This window comes from Elaeis guineensis, chromosome 1 (genome assembly GCF_000442705.2).
Source record: "Elaeis guineensis isolate ETL-2024a chromosome 1, EG11, whole genome shotgun sequence".
In the NCBI taxonomy this organism is placed as follows: Eukaryota; Viridiplantae; Streptophyta; class Magnoliopsida; order Arecales; family Arecaceae; genus Elaeis; species Elaeis guineensis.
Genome location: NC_025993.2, coordinates 18,373,265 through 18,398,491, shown reverse-complemented (window position 1 = coordinate 18,398,491; position 25,227 = coordinate 18,373,265). Strand labels below are relative to the sequence as shown.

General features: G+C 35.9%; 1 protein-coding gene across 1 annotated transcript; it reads left to right on the top strand.

Annotated features, from left to right (window-relative positions):
* Positions 1-1,108: 1,108 nt before the first annotated feature.
* On the top strand, positions 1,109-16,522 carry LOC105033696 (uncharacterized). The gene is made up of 3 exons (XM_010908591.3): positions 1,109-1,560; positions 10,128-10,315; positions 15,813-16,522. Exons 1-3 carry the CDS (start codon positions 1,188-1,190, stop codon positions 16,332-16,334), a joined length of 1,083 nt encoding a protein of 360 aa, XP_010906893.1. The 5' UTR covers positions 1,109-1,187; the 3' UTR covers positions 16,335-16,522.
* The last annotated feature ends 8,705 nt before the right edge of the window (positions 16,523-25,227 follow it).

The following is a 25,227-nucleotide window of genomic DNA, read 5'->3' as shown; positions in this document are numbered from 1 at the left end:
AAGAAGAGAGAAGACTAAAGAAGAGAAATAGAGGGGAATCGGGGTTCCATACCTTGTCTCCGATGAGGTTTCAAGGTCAATATGATGAAGGAAGTTCGAAAGATTAAGAATAATGAGAGAAGTTTTCCAACGATGATTTAATGGCCGATGGTGGTGAGGCTCGAAGGGGGTAAGGAGGTCTTTAAATCAAGTGGGAGGAGTTGGAGTCTTCCTCGACATCAACTTCATCCAATAAAATAGGGAGAAAGAAGACTCATGGTGGGAGTCTGCTTTCCATTATTTTTTTTTGGACTATTTTTTAAGGTATAGGCCAGTCAAATAGATGAGGCCCAATTTCTTTGGGTCAGATTATCATGGTATGTTCCTTGGTTCCAGTTCTATTTTTAATTTTTTGAAAAATAAAGAAATAGATCATGTTTCACTCTTCTCCCAAAGTCAAGCACAGAGCCATGGCTCCAGCCATTTATAAAATCACATGGCTTAGCTACTTAGTTCATTACCTTATTGTTCCTCCTCCTTTGCCCGCCCATCTCAGCCTTGTATATACCAGCCAACCTAGTCTTCCATAGATGCATGAAATATATAGAAATTGATTGCCATGTTATCTTGAAAAAGCTTCAAGGTAACCGTTTTCATATCTCTCATGTCTCTACCATTCATCATTTGGCAGACCTCATGATCAAGGCTTGGGGCAAGGGACAAGTTGAGCTTTTGAAGGATAAATTGGAAGTTTCTAACCTTCACACTCCAAGGGGAGTATTGGACTTCTCATAATTTATACCATGCTAGCTTGTTATAGAATATACAATTATGGCATGGGATGGGTTACCATAAAATGTACATATGGTATGGGATGGCTATCATGAAATATGCTATTACGGCATGGAGGAAATATGGCATGGAAATGGCATGACAAAAAACTTTATTCCCCCGAGTGTCTCGACATCTGTCCACCTTTGAATAGCAATCATAACTACAATCTTCTTCAATTATGTCTAATAATTATACTTAGACATTACTTTTTATTTTTTTTATTTTTTTCAATAAAAAAATATTAATTTTTAAAATTATGGTCACAGTTCAAGTATAGAGGCCGGTGAATGTACCAGCGAGAACCTCTTCTCCGGACTTAACCAACCCCCCGGAGCTCCTTCCTCTCGTTCCTTCTCCTCTTCGACATCCTAGCCATGGCGAGAGGCTTCCGCGGCGTGAGGGCGGACCTATCAGAGCTCGCGCGCCACCTCCTGGACATCGCCTGCTTCCTCTCCCCGCTCGTCCTCGCCCCCACGCATGCTGACTCACCCCCGCCCTCCCCCCGCCCCCCGTCCCGCGTGCTCGCCGGGATCCTCGCCGATTTCGCCGAGATCAGCGGGGGCCTCCGGAGCGGCCTGTCGCGGCTCTCAGCGATCGCCTCCAGGAAAGCCCTGCCGCCGCCGGATAGGGATCGGGGGTCGAGGGAATCGAGGGTCGGCGGGGTGTCAGAGGAGGTCCTGGAGTTTGTCACGGAACTTGTGGAGTGCCCCGAGTCGTGGCTGGAATTTCCGGTCCCTGTGGATGATGGTAATTTATCTTGCTCTTATAGTTGTTGTGGTCACGCAAAGAGTTGTTCTTCGAGTTTTCACATGGTGGAATCACTGAAAAAAATTAGCTTTTGTTGAGAATTTGATTTTTTCTGTCATAGATTTTTTGGAAGGATCCCAAGTTAAGAACTTCGCTGTATGACTTGGATTGAAGGTGGAATTGATTGAAGGATTTTAATTGATGCTGGAAAAGCTAACTTAATCTATTTTCTGGTGATGTTGAGGACTTATCTAAAACAAATTAAATTGGAAAAAAATGGTTATTAGAAAAAAATTGAGGGTTTCGAAGTGGCCTGAGTAGTGGAGGCCTGTCTATGATGCTGTCCTTCTCATGGTACACAGGGTAAGTTTGACCAACTATTCTCGAGATACAAGCATACAACACCACCCACCACGAACTGTTCATGCATAAGCAGAGAAAGGTACAACTTTGAATCGACCATTTTGTAACTCAAATTCTCTATGAATACAACAAAAAAAAATCACATAGAAGATGTAAGACAGCATAAAACAAAATGGCAATAAAAACTGAAATTGTAAGAACCAAGTAGAAATGGCTTCCAATTTTGGATCCTTGGGCAATATAAGTGGAAACCCTATAGGTGCGCTGAACACATTTTAAGAAGAAATATGGTAACTGTTCAGGTTTGGGCAATCATTGCCATAGAGGGCCATGCTGTACATAGGATAAAGAAACGACATTTCAAATTCATATGTTCAACAGCAGTCCCAATGATCACATAGTTGAGATTTTTTAATTGAATATTAATAAATTGGAAATTTCGAATGATGACATTACATAATATATATTCATTTGCTATATCCATCCAAACATACATGTGTTCAGTTTTGCATGCATGCACATGCATTGACATACTTACGTACTTACATATACACTTCATATAGAGTTCTAAATGGGTGATGAGCCAAGATTTTCATGTAGGGAGCTACAATTGTTATTGGATGATAGTCAAGACTCAATCATGGTGTAGTATGTATTAACCAAAAAAAAATTAGCACAAATTTATCAAGAGTTCTATAGTACATACTCATAAGGTGAATTGAGTCAAGTCTTTTAAATGATAAAGACAAATGACGCCCTGCTCCTTTTTACTATTACTTATTCTTTGAAAATTTTTGAGTTATGAGAGCGGGATTGAGGGGGCGCTGAGATGCTTTATTTGATGTATTTGGATCAAAGAATGCGGAACTATCTCGAACCATCTACTTTGGGGCATATCGAGCCGCAATAGATCGGGATAGTTTTGACATCTGAAACGAGAAACCAGTGAATGAGGGGGAAAGGGAGAAGGAAAGAGAGGAAGAGATAGAGGGAGAGCAGGGGAGGAGGGAGGAAGAGGGAGAGAGGGCCACCGGAGTATTGCGGAGGGCCAAAGGAGGCACTTGGCCCTTCGAATAATGGACCCTTGTTTCTCTTGGTTGATCATCTGGAAGCGAAGCACCTCCTCCAAACCTCCGCAACCCTTCAGCAGCCCTCCCTCTCTCTCCCGTTCTCTCTCTTCCTCTCTAACATTCTTCCTCTCCCCTGCCCTCTCTGCCATATCAGATCACGCTCCACTGGCCTTCGCCATCTCTCTCCCTCTTTTTTCCTCTCTCTCTCTCTCTCCCCCTCCCTCCCTCCTAGGGGTGTAGATAGTCTGGTTTGGTCTGATTTGGGGATATTCTTAAACCAAACCAATAAATTATGGTTTGCCAATTTTACAAACCAAACCAGACCATTTTGTTACTCAAACCAGACCAGACTAGATCGATAAATTATGGTTTGGTCTGGTTTTGTTAACGGTTTGTCACTCCATTTCTACTATTGTTTTCATTTCATTACTATAGAAATGAAAACTCAGAAAACATAAATGCAGCTGGATAATCAAAAGTTGTAGAAGACGAAACAATACAGAATGTGCAATATGATAATGAAACCAAAGAAGTTCCCATCCGAATTGACCATAACAAAAATATATAATCCTCCAAATAAATACATAAGCATCATGGCATCATTTGAAATAGAAATATGTTCCAAAAAGTTGACATCTAAAGTAAATATGCTACTGATCTTGGAAACCCATTTATGCATGCCTCCTTTAAGCTGGTAAGGACTCGAATCATGGAATATCAATGATAGGGGGTGCACATGCTATACTTGCAAGATCTGTAAAATAAAAGAATAACATAATTCAATATTGAAACATGATTATAAAATAAATGATGTCAAAAAATAAAGATTAGTTATTACCATTTTTTAATTTTTTAATCTTATCTAACTTTTCTTCAACATCAAGAAGTTTAGAAGATGCCCGATGCAAATCTTGTGTGCAAATAAGAGCTTCCACCACCTTAAGAGTCAAAGAGATTCTAAAGGCATCTAGTACACGGCCTCTGATGCTAAATGCCGACTCTGATGCAACAGTAGAGGCAGAAATCACGAATACCTCACATGCTAATTTTGAGAGGACAAGAAACCATGTGCTATTGATCTTCCACCATCCCAAAATATCAAAGGCGATCCAATTCTGATTTTGAATCCTCATAATCCTTTTCAGCCCTCAGCTTCTTGTGCATATACCTAGCCAGATTCTTCTTTTGCAATTGGGCCTCCCCATCATTATCACTTGCATTGCCGCTTTGAGATACTTTACTTGGATGCTCACTTAGCTTCAAGTTTCTAGTCTTGTACTCATCAAAAAACACATAAAAAGCTTTTTTCACCTTCTTAATTGCTTTTGAAGCCTTTTCTGGTTCATACATTTGAGAAATCCTAAAATTCAAGTACTCAAATTGGTATCTAGGATCAAGCACGACCGGAATGAATAACATGACAGTGAGTTTATCCATATTTCCCCAATATTTATCACACTTTTCTTTTATTTTTCTAGCCATCTCATTACACTCAAAATCATCACTTGAACGTCATTATTTTAAAGGAACAGTAATGTTGCTTATTTCATGAAAACAAATATTGGAAGTAACATATAATGAACCTGAGACATGCATGCTAAGATCATAAAAGTGTTCCAATAGTTGTCAAGTTTCTAACTATCTCCCAATCCTCCTCTCTATGTTTTCCTCTTACTTCCTTTCCATCTTTGCTTTCATCAAGCTCACTTCCATAAAGGGGCTCATGTTCCTCAAATCTCTCAAAAGCCTTTTCAAACTTTTGGGCAGCATGTAGCATCAAATAAGTCGAATTCCACCTAGTTGAAACATCAAGACATAATAAACTCTTACTTTGTATGTTCTCCTCCTCCACACATGCTTTAAATTTTTGCAATCTAGATGGAGATTGCCTCACATATCTCATCGCATTTCGAACACGTACAACTGATTCATTCGCTAGCTTTAAACCATCATTTACCACTAAGTTCATAATATGAGCTAACCATCTCATATGGATAAACTCCCCTTTTAAAATACTACTATTCCAATTATTTATTTTTTTCTTCAAATATGTAACTGCACCATCATTAGAACTTGCATTATCCACTGTAATAGTCATAACTTTCTCAATACCCTGATCAAGCAAGCACTTTTCAATTGCTTTACCGATGGCTTTACCGTTATGGTTAGAAATTGGATAAAAATTCAAGATCTTTTTGTGTTAATTCTAATCATTATCAATAAAATAAGTTGTTAGATATATATAATTAATTCTTTGTATGGAAGTCCATGTGTCTGTAGTAAGGTAAATCCTCTTACAGTGAGTCTTTAGAAAACCTTTTAACTTCAGCCTCTCCTCCACAAACATTTCATAGCAATCTCTTACAATCATGGCTTGAGAAGGAACATGAAACTTAGGTTGCATTTGACTGCAAAAGTATCTAAAGCCTTGACCCTCGACAAATTTAAAGGGAAGCTCGTCAACAATTATCATTTGTGCTAATGCCTTCCTAACAATCTCGGAATCATACTTCCAAGTTGTTAAAGTACCCTCTCCTTATTGACCATTAGGGGCTGGTTGGAAATTCAATTGTGCTTGCCTAGATGAGGTTTGATTGCGGCTACTATATGGGTATTTTGCACATCTAGTCAAATGACCTCTAAATGTCCTAGTTCTCAGAAACTTGGTATCACATTGTAAACTTGACCATAGTAGTTGTACTTACACTTGGAATCATTTTCTTCCTTAAACTTGGTAAAATGATGCCATACATCCGCTCTTTCCTATATCTGCTGCCTTTTTGCTTTTGACTTCGAGCCTCCATCTGTTTGAGTTGTTGGTCCCTCTATTTGAGTTGCGGCCTCTGAATTTGTACTTGTTGCTTCCGTTGTATATAGCGTATCATCCGTAGTTGTCATTTAATAAAATGAGATTTTAAAAGTTAAAAATTTAGTTACAAAATAAAGAAGCAATCTTAACAAAAGATAATTTACGATTAGAATCTAAAGCACAAATTCACATTACAAGATGCACAAGATGATGCCGTTGTATCAATTGACAGAAATTGATGAGATGATTTAACCCCCGCAAAGTTCAAAATTTAGACTTTGCCCTTAAGTCTTATATGAAGAAAGATGGAGTCTTTTTTTGAGAAATAAAGATGGAATACTTGATTCATACCTATCTAAATCATAAGATATACCAACATGACTGCCATTTCTGATGCATTTGATATTTGAATTTTAAATTTCAAATAATAGCTATCAATAGCAGGTTTCGTACATGCAATCATAAGATATGCTAACACGATTACCATTTTCAGTATATTTCAAATTTGAATTTAAATTTCAAACATCGGCTATTGATAGCAAGTTTAATTCATGCAATCATGAGATACACTAATATGATCACCATTTCTACTGTAATTTAAATTTAAATTTGAATTTTGTAATCTAAACCCAAATCAATTGGTCAAACTTCCAATTTGTAATAGTGGCAAGGTATGATCACTATTCTCATTATCTAAAATAATCTTTCTTTCTTTCCTATATTATAGTTTACAGTTTGGTCTGGTCTAATATTTTTGCAAAACCAAACTAGACCATTAAACCATTGTATATGAATATCATAAATCAAACCAAACCATTTTAGTTTTTAAATTAGATCGTACTGATAAAAATGGTTTGGTTTGGTTCGATTTAACGATTTGAACCATTTAGTGAATACCCTTACTCCCTCCCACCCTTCTCTCTTTTATTCTCTTCTGTTCTCCCTCCCCTCTGCCCTCTCTATTGTGTCGGTATAGGCCCATCATGGAGCAGCACAGGGGTGTCTCGAACTATGCCTCTGGCTGATTGATTCGGCCCTTGGTACCAGTATAGCGAACCTTGGTTTGGACAATTGGGGACCTAAACCTTCGTGGCATTCAGTGACATGTCAGATTAACAAATTATGATATCATCATGATTACGTATCAACTTTTGGCATTTATAGCTAAAAGCTTAACATAAACATGCTCAAAAGTCCAATTTTTGAAGGTTCTTGTTCCTGCTCTTGTAGACTCCTAGAAAATTGGCACACAAGTCATGTGCCCAAGTGACAACTGAATTGTCGAATAAAATGATTTTTTATCCTAGTCTATTGGAAGAACATGTCTCATGTCGCATGGATTCAATGATCCACGAAGTGAATGCAAGGTCAAACTTTATGGGGTATTGGGGTATTCATTGCATATATATATGATGAAAAATGTATATAGCCTGTACTTCCTAAATTGAGTTAGTCCTGTTCATTTTAGCACATTTAGTTGCCACTCCATCTATTGTTACGATATATAACTCAGACTCCCAATTAAAGCCTTAGAGGGTTGTCATCAAGTCACTCCAAGACTGCCACCAACTGCATCTATTATGCTTATTGTAATTTACCCATTATAATAACTGCATGCAACTTTAACCTCTATCTGAATCTAATGTTTTAAGACAAATAAGAGAACTGAATTATCAAAAACCAAATTGTATTTATCACTCCATACAAAATCATAATCATCTTTTCTTTTCACAACTATATGGGGTTGGCTTTATCAGTCATACATACATATAATTAAAATTTTAAAAACTCATTGAAATACAACTCATGCCTACAGTGAGAAAAATAAGTTGAGATGGTTGGAAGGTAGTCAAAATGACTATGTATATTTAAGGAGTGCCTTTGGACATATATCTTTTGCCATTCTGTCCTCACAATGTTTATTAGGGTCTAGCAGTTTTCTTACTATTCTAAATTGTTCTAAACTCATGATCCAGCTACCTGATCTTTTGCGTCTTGTATTTTTACATTATACTAATGCAAGTATCTAGGTTTCCAACCTTGTTTGTCTATTACTCACATGCTTGTCTCCAATATGTGCATATATCCTGTCCATGTATACATGCTTTTATTGTAATAAAAATGAACTTCTTGGTTCAGATTTTTCTCTCTTCTTAAATTTCAGAGAATCAAGAGTGTATGAAAAAGAAACAAAAGTGTAATTACCAATTCCTGTAATTAATTAAAAAATAAGCCTGATTGGATCGTAACCATATTGGAAGCATATCAGGCTAGAGATTAACCTTGAGGAAAAATGGCAAATAAGGGTTAATAGAACTTATGCCAATTTGTGGGGACAAAGTTTCATGGCCTCAAGTCTTTGAAAGTGAGTCTCCTTGTGAATAGTTGCTTTATATCTTCTTTTGTTTCCTGTTGCTTGAGCTAGTTACTTTTGAACTCTAGAGTCACAGTGTATTTGTTTCATGTCATACTTCTTATATCACTATCTTCATGACCAATAACTTATATTGTTACTTTATTTTCTGGCAAAATAGGCTTGTGCTTTCTTTCTTTCTTTCAGTTTGGTGGTTTTCGATGTAAGGTGATGTTATCCTATTTGACCATTTCTTAATTTGCAATGTCTGGTTGGAGAGCACCTCAATTCAGTTTTAGATATTACGAAGCTACAATGTTATTCTTGAAGTCAAGTCTATAGAGTTTGCTACTCCTGTATGATTGCCTCCTATTTCATCATTCTCCTTTTTAATGTCCCAAATGGATGCCATATCTTGAACTTGATAAACAAAATTTAACTCTTGCAAAACTTTTACTAAATACTTGATTTAAGCTTGCCTTATACAAGTCTAGTACTATACTAGCTTCATTGACTTGGCAGTACATCAAAGCTTAAAGAGAAAACATTTTGTGGAAGGGAGCGAAGGCCTACCTTCTTGAGTTTTTTTGAACAATCAATAAGAACCTACAATTGAAAGATGGAAGGAAGAAATTGTAAATGTAATGAGCAAAGGGATATTGATGGAAAGCATGATAGAGAAGGAAAGAATGATAGAGATAAAATTCGGAAAGCATAATAGATGTAAAATTCATTGTTATAAACTTATAATTTTGCCTTTGGCCTATTGCTGACTGATGGTACATAATCCTAATCATGGTTTTACATACCCACCCATACAGGCCAATACAAAGTATACCATAACGACCCGGTGTGGGACAAAAAATTGCACACATGGTATGGGGCATACCATGCTGACCTAGTACAGCATGGGGGCTTTGTATGCTCCCGTACCAACATATAGTACAGCTGTGTTGCGGACTCTAGCAGAGTACCATGTGTTGCTATGAATGCATATACCTACTGACTGACTGTAGCTGTAAGTTACCATTATAGGGTATGGTACTGAGACTTGAGACCTTGGTCTCAACTCCCTAAGAAGCTACGAGGAACAAAATCTCCAATTAAATTTTCAAAACAATAAAATCAGCAATAAATTCTGAAATTCTGTGGAGGTTTTTGGGAAGTAATGGTAGAACGAACAAACGAAACTCCATAAATAATTTTGCAACAAAAGAGATTTTATGCTGTCTCCTACTCAAAATTGATCTAAGCAAACCTTAATTTGCTTTTAATTAAAATAGATATTGTGAGTCATTGAGACAAGTTCCCAAATTAAAGATGCATTTTTGTTGAGTGATCCATCCTTGACTTAAATAATTATATATTACTAAATGTTACCTTTTCTTTACATGCTCCTATCCATACAGATGAATGAAACAACACCATGCTATCATCTGACTAAATGATAGTATCATGCTTATGTTTCATCAAGTCTTCATAGTATTCTTGTGAAAGCTCTAACTATGTTCTAACGAGGCTGCTTTTGGAGCTCTTCAACCCTCTGTGCTAAAGTTCAGGCCTTGAACATCCAATTTCAGAAAATTCATGTTCCCTTAACCAACAATCTTTTTTCTTTTCTAGTTTTGTTGTGTACATTTGTCAAGTTTCATCAGATCATTGTTGGTTGCAGATTAGTTATAGTATGTGCTGGTATGTCTCAATGTCTGTAAACAGTTCGTATAACTTGTCTTTAATAAAAACCCTGGGTTTTATATGGTAGATAAAATTTTGCAAGTGGATTCTGTATTACATGTCAAGAAATATTTTCAAGGAAATAATGGTTCAGAATAGATAGAGTCACTAATCTCCCTTGTTCGTGCAGGCTGCTTTCAACTAATATTGTAAATTGATTTCTCATTAGGCAACAACAAAGCATGAAACGAAAGCAAAAAGAAACCTTACATGCTTCTAATCTAGTATGCAATTGCAGATTTTTTTATGTCTCATCCTCAAAGAGAGCATATAGCAACTGTTGAGCGCTTGGTTCCAAGTATAACAGCTCTTAGGATCAGCCTTTGTCCAACTCATATGAGTGAGGAATGTTTTTGGAAGATATACTTTGCACTATTGCATCCAAGGCTGAACAAGCATGATATGGAGCACTTATCGACCCAGCAGGTAAAAGTTTGAATTCTGTAATATATATTTTCATCTCTTTTCTCTGTGTTAGTAACTGTCATCAATCTTGCCTCTTCCCTCTTGAGTCTGTAATCAAAGCTTTTTAGTATGATTCATGTTGGAGCATGGTGAAAATATGCTCATTTGTAGATTGTTGATCTGATTAGTGTTCAGGGAATCTTTGTTTCACATGTGGGCCATAATTTTATTGCCTTGTTAACTCCTTCGGAAAAAAGAAAAAAGGAAAAAGCCAGTTGTCAATATTCAGAGCCTTATCACTTTTCTTTATGGAAGATATGCTGGAGATTGTACCATGCTCTGCAAGTGTTTCCTTTTCTGAACAACTTGTATCTAATTTGTTAAGTAGATGAAAAGGCTTGAATCTCTATAAAACTAAGTAGCAACAAGACTATGTTCCATTCATATAATTAGTTTATCTGTTTTTGTTTTCTAATGCATTATCTTTTCATGATTGTCTGTAAGTGTTCTTTCATTTCATTTTTCTTCAAAAATTTTAATCTTCCCATCATTCTCCACTGTTAGCTTTAATATAGTGTTAGTTTATCACTTATCAAGAATAAGAGTATGGCGTCTTTACTGCTAGGACTAAATTACATTAGATGCAGTGATGCACATTTTAAATTTTCTGACTCTAGATCAGTTGAGTCCAATTCTTTAATATGCTACTTATGAACTTCAACTTGAATTTATCTAGCTAGATACAAAATGACTATAGCATAATGATGGTTAATTAAAACTCGCATGGTTCATCATCTCGGTATCAAACCCCATATTGCTACTATCCTATTACAGTGTTGGTATATGGTAGGCATGAGACGACTATGGCGGGTATAGTATGGTATCGTACGGCTCAACAATCACCCAAGAACATAAGAAAATGTGTGTATCCTCCTTCCCACTCAAGGCCAATTTCGACTTTTCATATGGGTAAACAGTTCCACTAATGCTGTAAATTTAACTGGATATAAGTGTAGGTTTTATAAACTATCAGGTGTAAGTGTGATAAAGGGGGGGGGGGGTTTGTAATTTACTCTAATTAAAAAATTAGTTTAGTTTAGATTGCACTGTATTTTGGGGACTTTTATTTAGGTAAAATTGAAGCATGCTTTTTAGTGCCATTACAAGTAGGATCGGTGTCCAAATGCCTTACGTTAGGTATAACTCGGGGTGCATAAGTTGTCAAGTTTGATCTTTTGTTGTTTTAGGCATCTTTCTGCATATAGTTTTGAGAGATTTTGTATGTTCTGAGCTTTGCATTTTAGGAATGAATTTTACTGTCCATGTTGAGATTGATTTCTTGGTTTCAAAGAGTTCTGATTTACTTATACAAGTAATGAAGAACTTGTAGGAGGGCTTATCAGGGATGGGTCCAAAATCATCATACATTAATTATTTGAGTAAGACTGGCTGGGTTTGGCCCTTCTCTTACTCTCTCTATCCATCTCTCCTGCATCGAACCTTCCCCTCTATTTTTGGTCTGTCTTATTTTATCTTAATATCTACCAATACTATTGCTGTTTTACTTTTCTAAGCCTTTGTTTCTTCTTGTTTTTCACAGAAATTTGAAAAATATAGCCCAAATTTTTTGTTGTAGGACTACCGTGAACTACCACCACCTGACAAGTTTTCATTAGATACTTGTTCTTTGTTCTAATATCTCATCTAAATACTGAAAACAGAATTTGCTGGCCATCTGTAGGAGGATAGCAAGGAGTTTTCTTGATCCAAACTCTAGTTTTCTAGATCGTCCAGGTCTTCCATGCACTGTAGGACATTTCCAGTTAGCCTCCATCATAATACTAGATAAAGCCACTTCTCTCTGTCTAAAAGCAGTCTATGCAGCCACATATGTGGATGCTGCCTCCTAACAAGTGAGGTCTTTTTCTTCTTTGTCAGCTCAATCAAGCCTGTAGAGAAAAAATCACTTTCTTTACTCTCTTCGTAGGGCTAGGCCAAGGTTTACAATCTCGGAACTGGATCTGATACCAGTACCTAACTGGTACACCCTGTATCAAGTGTCAATATGATACGTACCTTGATACTAGGACGTGGTATGGGGGGCATGCCAAGCCCTGCTTCCTTAGTGGTACAGTATTCCTTATACTAGGCAGTATGGTGTAGTGCAGCAAACTATGGTCCAAGCCACCTTTGTATATAGAGAGGTCACATAGTGGGTGTCCAAATGGCCTGCATAAACTCAAGCCCAAGATATATGGCCCTCCAACTCCTCTCTTTATCTATTTTTTGGATTTTTATCGAGCTACTTCAAAATTTTTTGTTCTTTTATCAATTATGCATTTTTTTTTCTTTTTTAAGTAGAAATCATATAGGTTCCTGGCTAAGGGTTTGTATACCTCTTAGGCATTATGCAGTACCTTTACTGCCTATGCTTGGTGATTATTTTTTGAAACCTTGGATGAAATTCCAGTGAAAGATAACAAATGTGAAAGAATCAGAAAAAGGAGAAAGCTCGAGATGAAAATATAAATATGTTTACAGCAATTATGTTTATCAAATGGCCTTTTCTGGTATTAAATTTGCTGTTGCGGAGACACAAGTTCAAGTGTTGCATCCATTCATTCACATGAGGGCTTTTCATGCAACAACCTATATCAGAACCATCTCTCTCTCTCTATCTCTCTCTCTCTCTCTATCTATCTATCTATCTTTCTATCTCCACATTCTGATTTTTTGCTCCTTATTTGCACATATTGAAGGATCTGATATTTTCACTCCCTCAACCCCATGGCACTTTGAACATCTCAAGGCCCTACTGAGCAATTCGTTTAATGCTATTTGCTAGTCACTGGCATTGAATTTTTTCCTCAGTTCAGCATATAGTCTTGTAATCTTTTACGTTTAGATGCAATGTTTTAATAATTTTGATTATGTTTATATCAATGCGAGGACATTATGGAAACACTAGGGGTGTCTCACAAGATCACCTATGAGTTTTGACACCTTGTTTGAGGCATACCGACATATGACTTCAATGCATCAACATCTGACTTAGTCCTCATTCAGGATTCCAATTCCATGGAAATTCTAGATAAAATGGTGCCATAATTCTTTCTGTTAAATGATGTCTAGAACTATCAAGAGAATTCTTTGTATTCTGTTTGCAAAGAATTAGCATGAATTAAAGGACAATCCTTTTGAGTTTTGACTTTCATAATAGTGAAAGGTAACATAGACTAAAAGGCCCCAAGAGCAATTTAAAACTATCTTGTGAAATGCGAAGAGACTGTACGGAAGTTTCTGGAGGAAGAGTTTAATGCAGTAGACATAATTACAATGATCCATGGTTGGTGAAATTTTACTCCATTAAGTAGAACCACTGAGTAATCATTAGTTATCATAATTGCCATGGTTCATGGCTGGTGGAGGAACAGTGAGTTATATCAGGCAGTTTATAGCCAAGAAGATGCTTTTAGTAGCAAGAAATCCATGTATATGCATGACAGAACATGTGAGCATCGTTTACCCAAAGTTAATTGTGTAACTATAACAAGTATATTTTTCTTCTTTCTTCTTTCTTCACCCATTATACATCAACTGCGCGTTATGTCGGATCAATTTTAGATATGGTTTGATTTTCTTCAACTCATGAAAGTGGGCTTAATCTAAGCCCTTAATTCTAAATGTGTCTGTGAGCAGTCGAAAAAACTCGCATGCCCGACAATCATGGTGCAAACATGTTCATAGTAATGTATTAAGCCAAGGATTGGCATGGCATGACCAACTGGGTTAAAGTAGAAAAAAGGGGCACTGCTTAATCCAGACACTTTGACCAGCAAAATCTAGGTAGCCCTGCCTAAGCTGACCGGCCGTGCCTAGCCTGGACATATTGACTAGAAACATCTAGGCACAATAACTTCCCCAAACTTGAGTTGAAAACAAGGGAGGAAATGTCATGTAGCATATGCGGTGTACATGACAAATTTGAGATGCAATATTTGATGGGCAGCTGTGGTTATATCAACTAACTTTTAAGGAAAGTGCTTTGGGGCATCTGTAAATTGCACATGTTATGTTCATCATTCCCATAAGTGCTGCCTTGGCAACTACATAATCAACTGAGCTGCCATACATGGCAACAAATCTGTGAGTTACACCAATCTTCCAGTGTCACCTGGCAAGAGGATTGTTCATGTGCACTTTTCAGGAGCTGCATAGCTGCATAGTGTTATTCAACTTTCATGTAGCAAGGCCAGCCTATATGACTAACTTAAGAGGAAGGAGTATATCATGGTCTTTTGTGAATCTTGTGATTCCATGTGCCTATGAAATTTATATGGCACATGTACTGAACTCAAAAGAGGAAAGAATATATTGTGGCTGAAAAAAAGAGGAAAATTCTAACTTTCTAGATTTTGCCATTGTTTTGAGTAGAATTATGATTTTGTCTAACCTTCCTAAATGAAAGCACAGGAAAATAGATTATAGAGGACCTCAACCATTTGAAGAAATATTGAATGCCATACAAAAATAAATAAATAAATAAAGGATTTAATACCTTCTTCCTGCATTTTTTCTAATTAATAATTTTGGTTCCCATAACAGATCTGTAGAGTTATTTCACTTATTCTGTCTATCCCTTGGCTTTTATTGTAGTCAGGAAGGAAATGAATTGGTTTTACCTCCTAGCCACAAATCTGGTTGCTGTATGGTCTCTTGTACGCACAGGTACAGTGCCTCTCTTCAGGCATCTGGACTGGGGGCTGCAGCCCACTACGGGTTTTGGATATGTCCGTAAATTTTTGCTTGTTCGGGAGTTTCGGGGACCATCCCTGTCTAGGCTTTTGAGAGGCAATGAGACTGGGGAACCCGTATGGGTGTTTCTCCTCCTCTTTATATTCTCCTACCATTGTTTAAGCTTCCTATAATCGTCTCTACTTGCAACATGGACCATAGGCTTAACCTGCTTATTTCTCTTTTGTAATGTCTTCTGCAAATATGTTTTTTTATGCATCCTTTCTATTATCGCCTATTTTAGTTTTTGAATACCAGCATTTGTATTGTGTTTGTTCTTATTTTCATTCTAGTGGGAGGAAATTTATGTTTTCTATGTTATAGATAAAGCTGCTCTTATTTTATACTCTCTGGACTCTGGAGACTTAGCGAGTGGTGGATTTAGGACATTGATGGACTTGCTATCAGGCTTGTTTCAAATGGGCAGTTATATTTTCTTTTCATCTGAAAATTTTTCGACAAAACATTTGCCTATTATTGATATGCTCATCACTATTTCATTTTGGAGCTCATGTTTCCATATACTAGTGCTTTTTCTGCGCAATATTTGTGAGAACATACTAACTCCTACTTGAAGCTTCCAAGATTTGCTAAATAAAGTTGTTTAATGGACTTCATTTTTTTTTTTCAACTAGCGAATGTTATATAATGTTTTGAGCACATAAACTTCTACTTTTTATGCCTGTGGAGGCATGAAATTGGATGTTTTTGGTAATAACTGCAGATTGTCGACTCCATGCGTTTAAAATTGAAAGAGATGCAACATGGGGTGGATGCCCGGTCCCTGACCTTTGGGGCAGAGAGCTTTCCTTTGATGATGAGTGGAAGTAACATGCAAGTAGAGGATGATCAAGCTCAGGAAGCCTCAGTAATCGCCAAAACAACATCTCAGCAAAGCATGCATGAGTGGTCTGTGGTACCTAGTGAGGTTGGCGATACCACTGATGGTGAAAAACAGTCCAGAATGGAAGACTTCTTATTTAGAGAGAGAGATGATGGTAGTATTGGTCTGATGGAGAGATACATGGATCAACTCTTGGTAGAGAGACGCCAAGTCCATTCTCCTTCTTCCTCCTACCAGCAAGATCAATTGACAAAACCCATTCCAGTGTCTGATTATGACAAGGCAGTCCATCGCACACCCCAAATGAAAATGCTGCTTAATAAGGAATCAGGTAATTGGCATGCTGTCGAAGATTTTGACTTTGAAGTGGTTGAGAGGCCTTCTGTGGACAAAATCATGTAAAGGTTTTTTTTTATCATCATATGCCTGTCTTTTATGCTTTGCTTAAATCTGTAAATGAAGCGTTTTGAGCATGTAAGTTGCTCTAACAGGCTCTCATAAGATCATGGTGTCCTTTGTAGTACTTGTACAATTTAGTGTCAAAATCTGATGTTACAAAAATATCGCAAGGGTTTTATCCTCTTGGCTCTCGACCATGTACTTGTGGTAACTGTTTGTCTAGCTGCCACTTCTGGGTGTGTTATTCTTACAGGAACTTGATCCATCACCTAAGCCCTGAGGAAATCATCAGGTGTTCAATGTTTATGAAGGTCTTCTGCTGCTAGTTCAAAATCAGTTGGCACACGGAAGAATTTTGTACCTGACATTTTTGCGTTGACATCATTCTAACTGAAGCTGCTAAGGTACTAGGGTCTCTTGATGGTTGTGCTAAAGGGTAGGATATAAATCTTGCTTTCATCAAGATTGGGGGTTAGGGGTATTTAACAGTGCTATCTGGCTTTTTAGCCACCGGCTATAAATGTTTTTTAAGAAAATAAATCATATTAATTAAGAAAAATACTTGGAGCACTGAAGTATTGATGCAGTATATAGTGTAGCCAACTTTCCTATAATTCTGTTCTTTTAAAAAATAATCATAGTAATGGAAAAACTATTTGAATGCTGAATATTTATGCCTTGGGAGCAGACCTGGCCCCCTCTCAAGCCATCTTTCTTTACTGGCTAAAATAATTGAACTTGATGGATCAATCCCTAAACTTCGACGGTATATGCCTTTGATGTTCTATGGTGACTGGCATGCATTTATGCATTTTAGCAAGCCAAGCGGGTCGCGAATCACAGACTAGATGATCACAGGCATCGAAAATATCAGCAACAAAACAAGCCAAAGGTTTTTAGTTAAGTGAAGAAAACCAGATACTAGCCTGATACTTTGAGAAGGACCACACATCTCCTTTAATGTTGCCTCCTACCCACAAAATCTTGCACCATGTGCTTAGTTTCTTGCTCAAAAGCAGGTGAAGAAAATCAGGTTCCAGCCTACTTCTTTGACAAAAACTACACATCTCCTTTAGCCATGCCTCCTACCCACAAAATCTTGCATCATGTGCTTAGTTTCTTGCTCACAAGCATGTATACTAGTATTGTACCCATATGGACCACCCACCCTTGCTCCTCAAACTGGTACCTAAAACTTGACCTTTGGGTGCTCATTCCTTTGGGAATCTAATTATTACAGTGGCAAGGGTCCCCCTCCCCTCATGTCAATCATTTAGCACACTCATTCTCCTAGCCACTTCCACCATTGTGGCAACACTTCCTAACGTAGCTTTTTAATCTTCTTAATTTAGACAATGAAAAGATGGGTTGGGTTTCCCTTCCTTTCACACAGGAAAAAAAGGATTGGAAGACCATCATATGATTAAGAATAGCATTTCTGAAGGATTTGGAGACACTTTCTACTTCCCTTTTGTGCAGCTGCACCAATACTGACCCATTTATGTGTTGGGTTCTAGCCTGGTCCCATCCTGCTTGGCCACCTACTGATTTTGATCAGTGGAAGTTGATTGAACCTTGACCCATCAACACCCCTTCATAGGAGCATGCCTTCTTTTTGAGGCCCTTTGTCCTCAAGTAGATACCCAAACAAATTGGGAAGAAGCAAGAATATTTTTTAGATACCTGTGCACATGACCACAAGCCTTCACCATATCAGCAAGAAGACAAGGAGTTTTGGACAAGTTATGAAAAAGCCAGGCTGAGTAATCCCTAAATACTTTTGTGGCTGATGCATATCTTCTTTTTTTCTGCTGCTGCTTTTTATGAGCACATAGGCACTTATGATCTGCAGAATAGGGCAATCCTCTTCTTAGACTTTTAGATCTTAGCAGCCCTGACAAAGGCAAGTTTTTGGACCCAAATCCCTAATACATCATCCATTCAGAGATTTTACCCTAGGCTAGTTAATTTGCGCCTCTGACACTATTTCTTGATTCATACCTTCAGCTCCATAAATCTTTTACCTCATGCTTGGCTGCATACTCATAGATATGAACATGAGCTATGAGCCATCTTTAAATGTGAACCATCCTGCTGATTGCTCAATTTGGTGTCACAACCTAATCATGAGGACCTTAATCCCTTTCCGAAGTTGATCTAGTCTAGCATAAACTAAATTCACCCGATCTTCTTGTGCTAATACGGTGACAGATATTTTATAGATTATCACATTAAAATTATCCTTGGCCAATTATTTGCAATCTCTTCCTCTCTTCTAGCTATATTTTTGATAATATTATTATCCCTCTATATAATCATTGTCTGTAATTATAATAGAAATAGCATTTGTTATTTTCTCATCCAACTTTTGACTAGAAATTTCCATGGCGAGATGATGATGGTTATGCCATTATAATGGAAATTAATGGACAATGACAGATCACCCTTTCAACATGGAAATGAACACTAGTCTTCTCTTAACATGGACAGGAGAAACAACCCACTTTTAACGTGGATCACCCTATGTCATTTCTTAATTTGGTTCCTCAACCTAACCTTTTCGAGCCCAATCCCTTTTTGAATCTAAGCTAACATTAGTAAAAGGTGTCAAGCACAGAAGCTACTTTCTTTTAGGTTTTGATTGCACATTGCAGCAGCGAATATTATAAGATTACCACGTCAAATTAATCATTTCCCAAGAAAATCAAGATGCAAACCCACCCTCCCAACCCACCCAAGAATGATTATCATTTTTGGAATAAAACATCAATTGCAATAAATTTGCTACAGTATTGGAAGAAATAAGGATTTTGTTTGACCATGTCATTCTTGTTGTTTACTAAATCAAAACATGGTTTTTAATTGCACATAATTATTTTAATTAGATAAATTTGGAAGACTGAGAATAGTTAAAGAAATTTTAGATAATTCTAAGAATATTTTCAATGTGCTTAGGAGAAGCTACAAGAATTTCTCGAAATATCCTAATGTCATTCCTAATTACCAAACATCTAATAAACAAAAAAAAAAAAAAAACTTTTATTTGAAAACTTAAGTAATTCGATTTTTGAAAATTGTTTTCGAATTTCCGAAGCAATGCCAAGCATGCTCGTAATGTCAAATAATAACTTATAAACAAAAGGCGTGTGCAATGATTCCATTGAATATATTAATATGCTACAATCATATGCGAATCTGATTATGGTGCTTGGACTGAATTAGTCATACAAAACAATCTTCACTGTGACATTAGTTCCTTAAGGTATCTCTTGCCTAAATGCACAATGAGATTAAAGCCCTACTTCCATATACAAGATGGATGATATGGAATTAATGCTCCACATGAAAGAAATTTTGAGAGAAAGTGCAGCTTTCTTGGTGAAACTGAGTATCTTAAAGAAATTTTTGGAGCTGCACTGACCTTTCTAGCTCTTCACCTATCCTTGTTTCTAGGCAGTCCTCACCCTCCCGGATGGCTCAAAGGTGAATTTTGATGTTGTTGTGAGGAAATCTGGTCCAAGAGCTGGGTTCATGATGAGAAACTACACAACTTTAGGTATTGATTGAAGTATATTTTCTTGTGTAATACAGTGGATTGTTGTTTATTGTTACAAATCATCCCAGGTATTGATTGAAGTATATTTTCTTGTGTAATACAGTGGATTGATGATCAGAAGCTCTCTAGTTGTCAGCATATTCCCAGTATCAAGGATATGTGACAGATAAAGAACGCCCTTCAAATTTGTTTGGTGACTCATATTTTAAGGAGGGAAGACCAATCTACCAATTGGTTAGCTAGTTTTGGGGTTTCTGATGCGTTTGGATATTTGGAAAGTTCACTTCTCCTCCCCCACTTGGATTCTATAATTGCTGCTGAGACTTACGGCTGTTCCTTTATGAGGACGTAATCTTTCTTTGTTAAGTTAGGATATGGTGGCCAGGAATGGTCACACACCATCGCGAGCTGGATCTGAATAAGTATATATTTCCAATAATCAATAATATATTTATTATTCCTTTAAGTTCACACATCAACAACAATTGTCAGAGTCTACAAATACTTCAAATGTAATCAATAATGCAAGATAAAGAAAAAAAATCAAGCCAAGCCAAGCCAAGCTAGCGCTGTGCTTTAACCCCCAGTTTCAAGCTTTGTCCATTTAGCCCGGCCTATCTGGTGGTCTTAAATCCAGCTCGAGCAAGCCAAACAAACCCATCCAGCCTGTGGGTCTAGGCCTAAAAAAAATTTTCAGGCTTTGATCTACATTTAGACTCCAAATTTCTTTCCAATCCTAATTCTTCGGGCTCAAGCCCATGCCCATCCTGAAGCCCAATTAGGCTCCATGCAAACAATCTTATGAGAAATTTTTTGTGTACTGCACGCAGTGCGCGAACGCATGCACGGTATACGATGATTGACTCACACATGGGATCGGACAAAAAATAAATTTTTTTTCTGCACCACTGTCTGACCCGTGCGTGAGCCAATCACCACGCGTAATGGGTGCATTTCGTACTGTGCACGAGGCACAAAAATTTTTTTTAATCTCATTTAGGCCAAAAGACTGGGCTTAACCCAAATTGGACCAATTGATATGAAATTCTTGGTGTGATTGGTCTAACATGCTCAGGTCCGACAAAGAACTCCACCCTAATAATATATTTGGGCTCTGATTAAGGTAAATTCAAGCCCCAAGCTCTAGACAATAAGATAAGCTTGAGCTCTAGTTCGGATCCATTTTCAACCTGGTCCACCCTTGGTTAAGCTTGAACATGGATTTTACTTTATTGATGGGTATAGATTCTCCAATTATATAGTAGCTATCAAAACAAGATAATGACATTGAAATTTTCATTTATATTATATAAATGATGTCCCGAAAAAAGTAGAAAAGTCTCGAAAGATCTGTTATTTCTACCTATATCATAAATATTAGATGTCCGTAACAGTAGTCGATCCTTCTCCTCTATCATTTCCAACTTTCTCTCGCATGCATGCTTGCTCGGACAAGGGAAAAAAACTAGCGTAGAAACAAAAGATAATCTCTTGCATTTTATGTTGATTTCAAATATCCTTTGCATCTTCAATTACTATAATGTCTATCCTCCATTTTGTTGCAATGTTACCCAGAAATCTTCCAGTTAGGGCTAGAAATATCATGTGGTGCCTACATAGTTAGTTATTTACTGAGATGGTTGTTTTCCTATATTTTTTAATGGGACAAAAGCTCATGTGGATATAGTGCAAGCAGTAAATTACCCCTCATCATGTGAGCTATATATGCGAGTCCTTTTCAGTTAAAGGACCTTTTATCCCCTTCTCGACTTCACTCTATTGTTTTCACCATCCTTTCAATTAAATTTTTCTCTATGATACATTGTTTTGGTACAAAATTTACTTTGGAGAAGTAGGAGCAAAAGTTTCACTCTAATCTCCAAATTGGATTTCCTTCGGAGATTATTCCATTTCCTCAAGTATGGCAAGCATTCGAAATATTAAAATGTAAGGGATATACTATAATAACCCAAGTATTTATTGATGAGTTGTTTTGTTTTTCATATGTATTTACCTGAAATTTATTCTTAATGATTTGTAAATGTGATATTTTGAACCTAGGGTTTCTGTAATTAGGATTTTTTTATCCACACATTTCTACCATGTGCACGGTGTGTAATAAGTTATTTATATATTGATTTTGCTTCTTTCTTGCATGCAATTTGATTGCTATTACAAGTATTTGTTACATTAAAAAAGTTGTAGAATATTGAATTAGCGAATATTATGGGCAATATGGGTATTGCAGATACGGCGAGCACATTAGTTCATATAATATTGAATTAGCGCTTTGCCCACACTTACACAAAATATAGTTGATCCCATTCCAATACTAGTGCTTAGCATATGAATACATTGCTTGTTTTGGCTTTATGCATTTGCATATTTTTTTATGTGATTTTTTTTATCTTCACATATTTATATCAAATCTCAATGTGATATCTTTTCGAGTACATCATGGAGGAGGATTTATTAATAGACATCATAAGAAGTATATTGATAGAAAGTTAGGATTTTAGTATGATTTTTAAAAAGATTACATATTATATTTTGAGATAGAGGGTATTGTAGAATATTTTGGATATATAAGGAGATCGGTTATATTATTTATTGCCATATATGTCAATTAAAATTAGAATTAAGCCTATAAGGATGATAGGGTGTGTATGAAAGAATTTGCATATCATAAAATTAGAAAGTAGGTTGATATTTATGTTCAATCCAGTCAGTCTTTTAGTCAGAGTCAAGTAAGAGTTATAGTATCACTAAGAATCCTGGTGTATTTAATAGATACCTATATAAGACAAAAGTTGGTAATTACATTTAGAAGGCTCCAATGATAATGAAGCTGATAATGAAGAAAAAGAAAGTGATAATGAAGAAGAAGAAATAGAAAAGGAAGAAGAACATGATGCTAAAAAAGATGTTGAGAAAGGAGATGAACAAGATAGTGATCCTGAGTGCTAACTAGAGATAAGAGGTTAATCTATTTGATAATAATGGCATATATTTTACTGAAGAATCAAGTGAAAATGAAGATTTATTTGAAGTAGGGTCTAAGGCCATAGTTGAAGCACCTCAATTGGTCCTAAGAATAATTCAGAAAGTCAAAAAAAGAACTAAAAAATGAGAGACTTACTGTCAGTAAAAGTAATGATAAAGAATCTATTGAAGATATAGATAAAAATATTTAAGAAGTCCAAAGTGATGAGCTATGCACTCCATCATCTTTAGATAATGATACACTTAAGGGATCCAGAATTATTGAATTTGATGCAAGAACAATGGATGATTCTTAGTTATATTACAGGGTTGTTGTTCAAAGATATTTATCAGTTTATGGAAGTATTGAAAAATTATACTATCAAGAATGATATAGATATAATATTTATTAAGAATAAGAAGATCTGAGTAAGCACAGAGTGCAAATAGAAATACAGATAGAGGTTTCATGCTTTCAAATTTATGGAGAGATATCCTTCAAGATCAAGATATTTTAGAATGCTCATAATTGTGGAAGAATTTTCATGAATAAATAGGTCATAGTAAAGCGATTGAGTAAGAAATATATGAAGAATTTGAGGTCTAATTCTGATTGAAAGATCAAGGCTTTTGAGGATCAAACTAGGATGGAGTATCATGTAGATGTGACAAGGCATATGATATATAGAGCAAAAAAGCAAGCTATGGAGGTTGTGCATAGAGATAATAGAGAAAAATATACTAGAGTTTAAGATTATATTGAAATTTTGAGAAAGCATAATCCTAATAGTTGGAGAAAGATGGGTCTAAATAGACCTAAGAGGACTTAACATCTTAGATTTTAAAGGTTATTTATTTTTTAAAGTTATTCATATATCTGAAAGCACAAAAATTAAAGTTTCTAAGAGAGTGTAGGCCCCTTATAAATTTAGATAGGAGTTTCACAAGAATGAATTTAGGGGATAGATTTTAAGTGGAGTAGAAAAGAATAGTAATAACAATTTTTTCTCTTTAGTATATGTAATTATTGAAGGTGATACAAAAAGCTCGTGGAAGTTCTTTTTAGAGTGATTATTGGATTACATTAGCATAGTAGAACAACGAGGATAAGTTTTTATGTCAAATAGATAAAATGTATGCACTATTTCTTTGATATTTTTTACATTAATGGTCTCTAATTTTTTTTATCATTTTGTGGGATTAAAAAGAGTCTTTTGATAATATGATTCCTACAGTAGAATAGAGGATATACATTAGGCACATATCTGCCAACTTTAAAGATACTGGACATTGAGGCAAGACTTTGAAAGATAACTTATAGAAGGTAGCATATGTATATATACAGTTTATTTTTAATAAAACTATAGATAAAATAAAAATAAAAATTAAATCAGTGTATGATTATAAAACTAGCATAAGGAAGAAGACATAATCAAGATATATACTCAACCCAAGAATCAAAGTAGATCTAATGGTAGCAATTTGTGTCTTTTAATTATTACATATTGGAGATAAGAGATAAGCTAATTCTCACAATATCAGAGTAGATTAGAATTATCCTTATGTAAAGATTTCGGATAAAAAGAGATAGGAGTAAGAGTATCAGATGAGAAATTATACCAAATGCAAAAAAAAAGCTTGAAGAGAAGAAAGTAGCCTAAAATTTATATTTACCTATTTATATTAGAAATTTAGTTTACTAAGTTAGTTATGACAATAAAAATTTTTGTATTGACTCAAACTGATGCTCTTATGGCTGTTACAAGTGAAAACTAAAAGATATCCCTTATAAGCAAGCAATTATTGCAATATATACATCAAAATAGTAGATAGAGATATATTAGCCATTATTATAGGAAGAAGGCCTATGTAAAGACTTATGAGACTATAATTTATCCTATTTCTAGTAAGAAACAATGGATAAACACTAACTTTAAACCTCATGATCCTTCTATAGTGATGAACAACCTGAAAGGCAAAAAAAAGAGTAGAAAAAGAGGTCCTAAAAAACTTAAAAAATAGGCTAGAGTAAGATTGATGTATCATCCAATGAGGTGCTCAAACTATATATAATTTACGCATAATTATAAGACCTACAAGAAGCCAAGGAAATGTAACCTAAAAATTTAAAAGAAAAAGTAGAGAAAAGATAAGGATGCAGATGTAAATAACAGCTAATATTATTTATTTGTTATGCATCCTATCATCTATTTATTACTTTTTCAAAATCTATTTGTTATTTTTGAAAATGTGTTACTTGATAAGTTATAGGTGGAAGTAATATTACTTTTGGACCTATATATATTGAAAATAGTAGTGAGCTTGGCATAGTGTATCAAGTGCAATCTAAATATTATC

Excerpts from the sequence above, each read along its gene's own strand:
- LOC105033696 (XM_010908591.3), top strand. The coding sequence starts at position 1,188 with ATGGCGAGAGGCTTCCGCGGCGTGAGGGCGGACCTATCAGAGCTCGCG. Across the intron at positions 1,561-10,127 it reads TCCGGTCCCTGTGGATGATG|ATTTTTTTATGTCTCATCCT; the intron begins GTAATTTATCTT and ends ATGCAATTGCAG. Across the intron at positions 10,316-15,812 it reads AGCACTTATCGACCCAGCAG|ATTGTCGACTCCATGCGTTT; the intron begins GTAAAAGTTTGA and ends TAATAACTGCAG.